Source organism: Aotus nancymaae, unplaced genomic scaffold, assembly GCF_030222135.1.
Source record: "Aotus nancymaae isolate 86718 unplaced genomic scaffold, 86718_ANA_hifiasm-v0.15.2.pri h1tg000033l, whole genome shotgun sequence".
Taxonomy (NCBI): domain Eukaryota; kingdom Metazoa; phylum Chordata; class Mammalia; order Primates; family Aotidae; genus Aotus; species Aotus nancymaae.
The window spans coordinates 55,506,597-55,518,157 of record NW_026988447.1 but is presented as its reverse complement, the minus strand read 5'-3'; the positions used below and the strand labels follow the sequence as shown (position 1 = coordinate 55,518,157).

The 11,561-nt window shown below is 42.2% G+C and overlaps 1 protein-coding gene across 1 annotated transcript in view; it reads left to right on the top strand.

Moving 5' to 3' along the window:
- The window catches only part of LRIT3 (leucine rich repeat, Ig-like and transmembrane domains 3), a 29,939-nt gene extending 18,378 nt beyond the window's left edge, over window positions 1–11,561 (top strand). The window contains exons 3-4 of the mRNA XM_012436565.3: window positions 2,946–3,251; window positions 4,952–11,561. Of these exons, the coding sequence (XP_012291988.2) occupies window positions 2,946–3,251; window positions 4,952–6,096 (1,451 nt within the window). The 3' untranslated portion in view covers window positions 6,097–11,561. The remainder of the gene's footprint in view (window positions 1–2,945; window positions 3,252–4,951) is intronic.

Genomic DNA, 11,561 nt, shown 5'->3' with positions numbered 1-11,561 from the left:
AGATGCACAGATTATCTTTAGTACCTCAATCAATAGAGATAAAAATGTTACAAATTAGGCATTCTATCATATTCTTCTGCTTTTTACTGAGTGATGGATTTTAGTGTTAATTTGTTGTTCCATCTTTGGTTTCTTTTAGTCTACGATCATTATTTTTATTTTATAGGCTGATAGAACATTATGGCTGTAAAAAGCTCTAGCATTTATCTAGTCAACTCTCCCATTTTGCTGATAAGAAAACTGAGGCTCAGCAAGGTTGCATCATCCAGGGCACAGAGTTAGTGGTTGAGCCTCATCAGGAACCCAGGCACAGTAAAGTTTGTAGAATGTCATTTCCTATTACCTTTTTTTTTTTTTTTTTGAGACGGAGTTTCGCTCTTGTTACCCAGGCTGGAGTGCAATGGTGCGATCTCGGATCACCGCAACCTCCGCCTCCTGAGTTCAGGCAATTCTCCTGCCTCAGCCTCCTGAGTAGCTGGGATTACAGGCACACGCCACCACACCCAGCTAATTTTTTGTATTTTTAGTAGAGACAGGGTTTCACCATGTTGACCAGGATGGTCTTGATCTCTTGACCTCGTGATCCACCCACCTCGGCCTCCCAAAGTGCTGGGATTACAGGCGTGAATCCTATCACTTTTTAAATTTATCTTTCATATATTTAAATCTGGCCTTCACATATCAGATCAACTAATATATACAATAATGATTGAATACCTAATGTGGTGTCTGTTGGTGAAGTGAGTTTTTGAATGTCTATGAACTGACTTCATTATTATAGGTATTTCAGTATCTATCGGATCATATCTCCACCATTACTTACGTACTTGTTTTGAATTCTTTTTCAGTAGACATACAGGTTGTATTACATTTGGTTTCTTTTGTTACGATCAAGAAAATATGGACCCTAGTATAGGGAATATGTTCTATGTGTATGAAATTTGTCACATATTCAGAGGTTGAAATGACTATATTTTACAAAAGGTTTTAAGTACTATGTTTAGCAAGAAAGGTTAAAGTTCACAGAGATTCTACTATGAATAAACCATTGCTCCAGGTAATTTCCATGAATTATGTAATTTAAAATTCATGCCACTCTGTGAAAGAACTACTGCATTCTTAGATGAGGCTGAGAGAGGTTGTTATTATAGATACCTACTCATGGGGCGAAGCTTGATAGAACCAAGATTTCAGCCCAGACATTAGGTTCCAGAGCCACACTTGGTCATAGCAATATAAAATAAACTAGAAAGTCTGCTTATCACATAAAATTGGATGAAAGAGCCAACACTTAAGAGAATACAATTCAAATTAATATTGATTCAATAACTAGGTATAGATTCACAAGATTAAATATAAGAGGAAAAGTTTAAAGTTATTCACCCATGGAAGAGAAGCAAACTTCTAAAACAGGAGATGAAAAAGTAAACTTTACCATTACTGGTAGAAAAACATGAGCCAGTCATGACTTGCTATAATAATTTTAAAAAGTATAAAAGAAATATAGACTTTATGAACTAACAGTTACATTTCCACCATGGTTAGAATTTGTAAAATTTTTGTTCTGTCTTTTCTTCCCAATTTAGTAAAAATTTTCTTCCACTCCATTAGTAAAAAGCCATACCACAAATCTCTGTGAGAAATTTTTTTGTATCTTGGGCTTTATATGAGGCTGTTATGGAACATCACTCCTAAGATCCTAGAGAGACTTTTGTCTGACAGAATACTCTAAAGCTCCATCTTAGATCCTTCTGAAGTTTTAGCCCATAATTTTATAGTCCCATCTGGATTTAATGTTTGCTCTGAAGTTCTATCTTAATTTGAGAATTTTGGAGAGGCTGAGAATAAGAAATAGTTTTTTAATTGAACTCAGCAAGTTTTGATTCCTTTATATTTAACAGATTTTTAACTGTAGCCTCTTCTTTATATTTTATTAGTAAATACCACGGAGTAGTTTCAACACTCCATTTGGAAATATCCTTGGGTAGACCACATTGCATTGAGTATGCTTTTGACTTTCCGTGTGGATCACACGTGACAGTGCTGCTAAACTTTCTGCCACTCCATAGCATGGATCCTCTTTCCTCTAGTTTCCAGTAACATTTCCTTCACTTTCCTTCAAGCTCTCACTGATAGCCTCCTTGAAGGCCCAAAGGCTTCTGCTAACGATTCGGAAAGTGAGACAGATCCTGAAGATGCTTGCGACTGGAAGCTGTCAGCTAACCGCATTGCTTGCAGCTGTTCTCTTTTGAAGGGAGTATTGAGCAAGTCACCTTCATGGTCATCACATGTGACATTCATGCTAAGCCATGTTTTTGCTTCTACCAGCCCTTCTAGGCTTTTCTCCAGCCATAACCAGCATCTCACTCTATGTTTTTTGCCACACTAAGCTTGCATTACCTCAATACACCTTCAAATCACATAAAACCATAACTTATTCCAGGCTGAGTTAGGTGCCTCTGAGCACCCTATACTACTTACAATACTGTAGATATTTCCATAGCACCTTTGAAAGATCTTTATTACCGTATTATGGCATTCTATGGTAGTACCTGGATTAAAATCTTGGCTCTGACACTGATTAGCTATTGACCTTGGCCAAGTTATTTGGCTCCTCTGTGTCTGAGCTTCATCTTTAACGTGGGGATAATAATATCATTTATTATAGGGTTATTGGGATTAAATGTGATAGTAAGTGCTTAGAACATAATCTAGCACAGAGTAAGTGTTCAATAAGTATTAGCCATGATTATTAATGATCTGAACTAATGGATAGGATATGTTCATTGACATTGTTGGATTGCAGAGCAAAACTGACATAAACGTGACTCTGCTTCACTTCTGTTTTTAGGGAGACAGTGTAGATCCCTACTTTCTCAAGAGACAGGATGTAAACTGAAGTCATCAGAATAACCTTTGTCATTCTTTCTCACCTTCTGTTTTAGGTCTACAGGACAATCCTTGGTTCTGTGACTGTCATATTTCTAAAATGATTGAGTTGTCAAAGGTTGTTGACCCAGCTATAGTGCTTCTGGATCCACTGATGATTTGCAGTGAACCTGAGCGCCTCACAGGAATTTTGTTTCAGCGGGCTGAGTTGGAGCGTTGTCTGAAACCATCAGTGATGACCTCGGCCACCAAAATCATGTCTGCTCTGGGTAGTAATGTTCTACTGCGGTGTGATGCCACTGGCTTCCCCACCCCACAGCTCACATGGACCAGATCTGACAGCTCGCCAGTTAATTATACAGGTATTTTCTTGATTCAGCCCTACGATCAAAGGAGTTATAAAGCTCTGAAGTTCACATCATGTTTTGTGTGATTTGAAATTAGCCAGTTAATACTGATAAAATATTTCAAGAGTATTGGGTACAAGGGATTTGAAAGGCACATTTTACTGGTTAGTATTCTCCTCAGATTATCTAACTACCTAGATCAAATTAGACACTCGAAACTCTTTTTCTTAGGTAGAATAAAACAATGCAGTGGATAGATATGGCAGACAAGGCCTTTGTCTTGCTTCATCATCTTGGATACAGCTCACTTCAAAATGTACAACCATTACATTTTTTTAAAAAAGGCCCTTTGCTGGCCGGACACGGTGGCTCATGCCTGTAATCCCAGTACTTTGGGAGGCTGAGGCGGGCAGATCACCTGAGGTCAGGAGTTTGAGATCAGCCTCGTCAACATGGTGAAACCCCATCTCTACTAAAAATACAAAAATTAGCCGGTTGGTTGTGTGCACCTGTAATCCCAGCTACTCAGGAGGCTGAGGCAGGAGAATCACTTGAACTTGGGGGGCAGAGGTTGTGGTGAGTCGAGATCATGCCATTGTACTAACAGCCTGGGTGACAGAGTAAGGCTCTGTCTCAAAAAAAAAAAGATGGGGGCCTTTTGTACAAGTCTCTCATTTTCAGGTAATTATTTAAATAATAAATTACATGGAGACCTTATTATGAATCAAAAAGTATAATTTTAATAAATATTGGTTATATAGACTTTTCAGATCCTAGTGTGACAATGTGCATGCTTTGTGCCCAGTTTTAAGAGTGATATTCTGAAAATTAAAGTGATATATTTTTAAAATTCTTCAAAATTAAACTAAAATTCAGGTTGAAATAATGAAACCTGATGGAAATAAAGAAGTTAAGGCCTAATGTTCCCATGTATACGTAGTCAGTGGTCCACAGTTTCAGCTAGTGAGTTAAATTTTGGGCTACTGGGATACTGTTCTGTGCATTATTATTCTTTGAAAAGCTCCTGAAATCAAGACAGAATGAAAATATACCCAGATGTCAGAGTTTAGGATAGCAAAATTCTGATTTTTTAAAAAAACTATATGTAATTCTGCAAACAAAAGAATCTGTGATTTGCTAGTTTACCTAAGTTAAATATAAAATAAATTATTTGGAATACAAATGATGACTCTGCCATGCCAGAAAATGATCTGCTATACCCTTGGCTATAGGGATATATGTGTTTTATTACCATGAAAACGTATCATAAGAAATACTTAAGTAAGGTCTTATGATAAACATTTTATAGAATTACAGTGACTTAAAATTGAAAGGGACCTTTGAAATCACTTTATCTCATTCTCTTATTTTATAAATGCAGAAAAAGAGGCCTAAAGACATGAATTGACTTATCTACAACTACATGGTATTTAGTGGGCAAAAGTTTCTAAAACCCAAGTCTCTTGATTCCCAGTCTTTTGTCTTTTAAAAATACTATTCCCTATAGAGACCTCACAACACCTGGCAGGTCCTAGACCTTGATGTAAGCAGTTTGCAGGACCATCGCCCATTGCCAGAGACTTGCAGGATGCCATTTCCCTCTTGGCTTTTGTGAGAGGATGCATATAGAGCGGATAGCTGTTTCCTCCTCCGTTGGCATGGTTGCTTGAATTTTCCTTTTTTTCCTCACAGATTATATATTTGTTTTTTTCCAGTAATACAAGAATCTCCAGAGGAAGGAGTCAGATGGTCCATAATGAGCTTGACAGGCATTTCTGCCAAAGATGCTGGGGATTACAAATGTAAGGCCAAAAATCTGGCTGGGATGTCAGAAGCTGTGGTTACTGTGACAGTCCTTGGCGTTATCACAACCACGATATCACCAGACACTTCTGAAAGAACTGGAGGTCATCCTGAGTGGGAGGTCCAGCCAGGATCTGGAAGATCTATGTCTGTATCTAGCGCATCACCATATCCTTGGTCCTCTTCCTACCCCCCCACATCTTCTTTGTCTGCTTCTACTTTGTCTCCTCCCTCTACTTCTTCCTTCTCTTTATCTCAATCCTTCTCCTCCACTGCTTCTTCAACCACGACTCTGAGCACGAGCATCTCAGCAAGTACCACCGTGGCCAACAAGCGATCACTCCAGCTCTACCCAGATGGAAAAAGAAATTTAAAGGTGGCGAAGAGTGGAAGTAAGCTTCCTCCAGCCAGCACAAGTAAGAAAGAAGAGCTGGCATTGTCGGATCAAACAATGCTTATAGAGACAAATACCACAATAGAAAACCTCAGGGTGGTCAGCGAGACAAAAGAGAGTGTGACATTGACGTGGAATGTGATCAACACCACACATAACTCTGCAGTGACTGTGTTGTATTCCAAGTATGGTGGGAAGGACCTGCTGCTGTTGAATGCAGACTCCAGCAAGAACCAAGTAACCATAGATGGCTTGGAACCCGGTGGCCAATACATGGCCTGTGTCTGTCCAAAAGGAGTGCCTCCCCAGAAAGACCAATGCATCACCTTTGCTACCAAAAGAGTTGAAGGAGATGATTCTCAATGGTCTCTCCTTCTCGTGGTGACCAGTACTGCCTGTGTTCTTGTCTTACCATTGATTTGTTTCTTGTTGTACAAAGTTTGCAAGCTGCAATGTAAGTCAGAACCTTTTTGGGAAGATGATTTGGCAAAAGAGACTTATATCCAATTTGAGACCCTGTTTCCTAGGTCTCAAAGTGTAGGTGAGCTCTGGACACGAAGGCACAGGGATGACTCAGAAAAATTGCTGCTTTGTTCTAGGTCAAGTGTGGAATCTAAGGTGACTTTTAAAAGTGAAGATTCCAGACCAGAGTATTATTGCTAAGATTCTGCAGCTCAGGTGCATGTGAGCTACAAAATTAGCATCTAAGGGTATAATTGACCCGAGGTTTGGATGACTTTTGGACAGACTTTCACATTGTTAGTGAAAATCACAAATGGAATGCTTTTAAATGTGTTTTAAAAATACCATGAGACCTCTGAACTGAAAAGACAAATAACTGATTTTTTTTCTTGTGTGGAAAAAGTCTGAGGAAATAATTTTTAGAGTGGTGCTTAATGAATTATTAATACTTTTTCGGGTAATATTTTAGTTCTTAAAAATAAGTTCATGTGAAAGTAGCAAGTAAACTCTGTATTTAAAAATACAGTTTTTTAAGTAACGAGGAAACAGTAGCATAACCGGCTAAGCCTTGATGTTTATTCATGTTCGAAGTGCATTATGACATTTGCTGTGGACATTTTCTGACATTGCCTAATGGTGAGCATGGGATCATAAAGTATTTTATGTTTGCTAAGGTTAAATCCAACTCACAGGAGAGGGAGGGCTCTGTCTCTTGGTAACATTATGCATTATAATACTGTAGAGTTGTGTTCATATTGCATGTAAGAAAAATTTTGCGTTTCTTTAGAAATATAGGTATTAGCAAAAGTAAGTATACAAAGAAGATCATGACATGTAGACCATTTCTTTAAAAACGGCAACTGTTGCATTTAAATACATCTGCTGACAGACTGTATGGATATTTAAAAATAACTTTAATCTTTTAATATTTTGCTATTTGCTCTTCTTTTCTTCTTTCTTTCATCCCTCCTTGTCTTCTCTCCCTTTCCTTTTTTCATTCCTTCTTTCTCCACTTCTGCTTTGTCAGAAGATGTACAAGGAGCCAAAGGGCCACGAGCCAAGCTGTTTGTCTTTTGCCTCGTTATCTTTTGATTCCTTTGATAAAGAGAAAGCTTTTGAAATTATTTACTGCCCTTTGAAAGTCTGTTTTAGAACCCCAAAGGATATTTTAGGATTTTGAAAGGGAAGCTTCAGTGGATTCATTTGGTTAGACTCTTTTCCTAGGTTAAAAACATTGGGGAACTTAAATACGTAGGAAAGGAGTTCATCAATAAAATGTGTTTTTTTAAAAAAGAGCATTTTCATAACTATAGTATACTACAAGAGACATCTCGTGGCTTTAAGATTAATGATAGTGATAAAACCCACTCAAGCATCTCACAGAGCTGCTACTACATGTCACTTAGTAGGACGATGCAACCCGGCCCAGGGGTGTCCAGGAGACAAGGCCACCTCAGCGCAGAGGCAACTTTCATAAATCTTAGAACAAAGCTTGACCTTACTAAATTAAACTTGCTCTATTAAAGAAACACCTGGTAATGGACCCAGACTGAATACATGTGTAAGAAATGGGAAAGATCTCTGAAACTCTGAGAATGGTCTTCAAAATAGAAGCCCTCCCACTCCGTTGGTCATCTGACCCCTGACTGCATCTGGCCCGTGACACCGGCCAGCTCCTGCTTTCTGTCTTGTAAGAGCACTGCTGGAATAAACCGCTCGAACATTAGATGGTGTCTAAGACTCATCTTTGATGAGATTTAGACTGACAGGGATAAATCGCCCTTGGGAAACTGGCTAACTGGGACCACCCAAAACCTCAGAACACAACGAGCAATGAGGATGAAATCTGAGTAAGCCAATGAGTGATGACACCCATTTCTAGAGGAGAATCAAGGGAGAGTGACTAGGGTCTGGCTCTGATCCGGAGACTGGGTGAGGCCTATGGAACACTCCACAGTGGGTCTGGCAGTTTTTGTTCCCTTTTCGGATCTGTTGCTGCCTTCTACGTTCACTTTGTGCCTCTGTTTTGGAAGTCGCCACCAGGCAAAACTCACCAAAATTACTTTTAAGACCACTCTGGTTTCACAGGAAGGTGGGCTCCTAGGAGGTGGGTGATAGGGACAGTGTGGGCTGGGGGACATCCCGGGCTTGAAGAGCCAACCACCAGCTGATGTGTCTCTAGCCTCGGCTGTGGGAGAGGAACTCCTTGTCCCCAAAGATCCTGACATCATGACCTCACAGACCAAGAAGTCTTGGGTACAGCTTCTCCACAGAAGGCTTATCTGTTGTTGTCCGCTAACCAGAGAAAGAGACTCCACCAACAGACCGTCTAATGCCGCTAGCAAAGTCACCAAATCACCAAAGGGCACGTGGCTGCTATCCCTGTTTCTCTGCATGCTCCCAGTGAGACACTGCAGCTTCTCAAGGGCTTCACCATCCACTACAATGCCTGCTGGGTGCTGCCGGCAGCAGCCCATGAGCAGTACATCCAGATCACAGGGGCTCACCTCAGACTTACGACTCTGCGTCTGGCTGGCCTGGAGGCCTGTGAGCTGTGGCGTGATCATCCTGAGTGGGCCAGATTCCCGCCAGCGGCACCACAGGCATTGCCAGTCACCACTTGATCACAGTTAAGAAAGCAGCTTCCACCTCCATAAACAGCTAGGGTGAGGAAGAACGAATCCCAGATCCCAAAGCAAGCATTCTCTCTATCAGGACTGGATTAGTAACCATCAGAGCTGGTGGTTACACAGTGATGTTCCTCCTTGCCTTGGCTCCCTCTGGCACACCCCGCTTCCTTTTCCACTTCCCTGCCGTGCTGTGACACGGCAGAGGTCTTGCTGGAAGCTGAGCAGATATAGTGGGCAGATCTTTGACTTCTCGGCCTCCAGAATGTGAACCAAAATAACCTCTCTTCTTTATACATTACTCAGTTTCAGGTATTCTCTTATGACACAGAAAACAGACTAAGAAAATTCTTACAGATAAAAGATTCATTCTTACCTTAAATCTTAGAAACCTCAGCATATGAGGGTTTTTTTTTTTTTTAACCTTATTAAGTCAGGAACTTTCACCTTTTCATGTAAAGGAAGCACTTTATGCTTCTCGTTGGCATATCCAAGTTGCCTGTGTCACCATTCTTGTGTTTCAGGACCAATGTCAAGTAAAACAAGGGTTACCAGAACCCAAGCACTCTGATACTGTGACAGTCCACCTGATAACCAAGGCGACTCCAAAGTGACTGATGGGCTGGGCGTGCATCGTGTGGGTCCTCTAGACAAAGGGATGACTTACATCCTGGGTGGGACGGAGCAGGATGGCAGAAGATTTCGTCAGACCACTCACAGCCACACCTCCTGGAAACACTTGGAGCCCTACTTGTGCTTGGCAGCCATCTGGAACGGACAAAACCTGAAACTCTAGCTTGATTGGACCACCTCCAAGATCAACTTAAAATTTGTGAATTGCTTATTTGTAGATTTTCCATTAAAAATGTTGGGACTGTGGTTGAAGTTGGGCATCTGAAAACATGGAAAACAAAACCTTGAGTTAGGGGGTACTACTGTAGGCCCTCTGATACAGGCGAAAGGCCGAAGCCTGCTCAAAGACCTGGTGCAGCGGCCCAACAGGAAAGGTGCCACCTGGCTGTACTGTGCTTATGAACAGGAAGGGATCTACAATTCACAGGCCAAGAATACAACAGCTAGCAGCCATCTCCAAAGATGGGAAGATTGATTTCATTACCTAAAGATCCTGTCCAGCTTATCCAGGAAGCACAGTCAGGTGGGACTCTGGGCCCAGAGCAGGCAGGCGTCACAGAAGCTATTCCTGTACTCTGTCGCAATGGCTGTTCATGGCCTGGCAAGCAGCAAGCTCCAGCATAAGCCTCCTTACAGCGAGGGCTGAAAGCGGATGATGTACCTACCACTAAGGAGGGAAGAGAGCTACTGAGACATTTAGGTGTGCCCCAGTGGGTTTACACACCTCCATCTTCACAGGACAGAGGCGACACTCATCTAGCCCTTAACCCCAACTCGAGTCTATCTGGTCTATGAGGATTTGCCTTGTGCACAAAATCTTCTCCGCCTTCCCCTCACAGGCACATTTTGGGCCTAGTCACTGCCTGTGCACCTCTGAGCAGCATTATGAGGGCCCCTGCCCCATCATGTCTGCAGTGACTACTTCATGCCCTCTTGGACCACACAGACTTCTCTACCTGCTGCAGGAAGACACCTTCGCTGTTGACACCTAGCATAGCCATGGAGACTGGGCCACCAACCTCGACTGATCTCTACTTGGCGTTTGCCTAGTAGGCCACCTCTGCCACAGTTTCTATGGCCTGCACCTCCTGGAAACCTCGGTTGCGCTGGGCAGCCCTCTGGATGGACAAGACCTGGAGCTCTGGCTTCACTGGACCGCCTCTGCATCTATAACATCCGCCAGCGTACAGTATCTTCTTCAGACCTTACTGCTTCGCTCTGAGTTCTCCTGGTCCTCCTCTTCCATTCTGGCCTGTCATTGCTCTGCAATCAAGCAGCTCCAAACCTGGTACTGCCAGGTCCATTCAACTCCTCTTATATCCCTAGAGCCATTTTCCAAGCCGCAGTTTGCCTGCTGTCTTTCACTGCTCCCGGTGGCCCAACGCTCCACATCGAGATGTTGCTTCTTGAGACCTATTCGCTGGTTACCCAGCACTGAAGTCACTGACAATTTCTACCACAGGGTCATTTTGGTTACCCAGAGTGGCCAAACCCAGCTTGCTGAGCATGCCTTCACCAACCTTCTGCCACTTGTCCACTCTTCACAGTCAAGCCCTGGTTACTGTCGACTGCCCCTCCTTTGCCATTCGTGAGACTGCCCCATATCCACAGCTGAAGCCTGTTCTCATGACCTCTTCTAATTGCTCAACCGGATGCTGGACTTACCGTATATCCTCTGCTGATACAGTTCAATGCCCACCAGATTGTTCCGAGGATGCCACTCATTCCTGTCTTACCATCACAATATGCTTTCTGCAGGACACCTTAATGCTGATTGGGGTACCCAGACTGGACGGCTGGGTACCTCTCACCTGGTCACCCAAAGGGGGTGTAGTGGTCCTGTTCTGGTGACTCTCCCTTACTCCTGTCTACAGTCTGACCACCCGCAGGTAGAGGTAAGGGTAGACTCCCTTACCTCTACCCCGACACGGCCAGAAGTCCTGCTAGTGTTCTGGGCCTCCACCCCCTTCCCTTTCTCGACGCCACAAGCGTGCAGCAGGGGAGGTTGTGGCAGCCATCTTGCTAAAGATGCTATTCTCTTTACAGAGAAGATTTGGGAGTATAGAATAGATTTCTAAAGCTGTGTCAGGAGTCCTGAGATATTCTGAGATGCAAGTTCTAAGAAAATACAATATTTTGTGTAAGAAACAGATTGCCTTTAAGGTACCACTTTCTAGAAACTATAATACAAGCAGCTGTAGAATGGAAAAATTATTCATTCTAAATGGTTCTTAATTAAAAAGAAAAAATAATTCTAGTTTATGTATAATCTGTGTATTAGTAAGAGGACCAGTAAGAATGGATAGCCTCTCAGAACTCCCCAAATTCCTCTTCTTATATAATTTTCTTTCCTTTCCCTTCACCTCCCTTGTCTCCTTTCCTTATTTCTCTCCCCTCCCCTCCCCT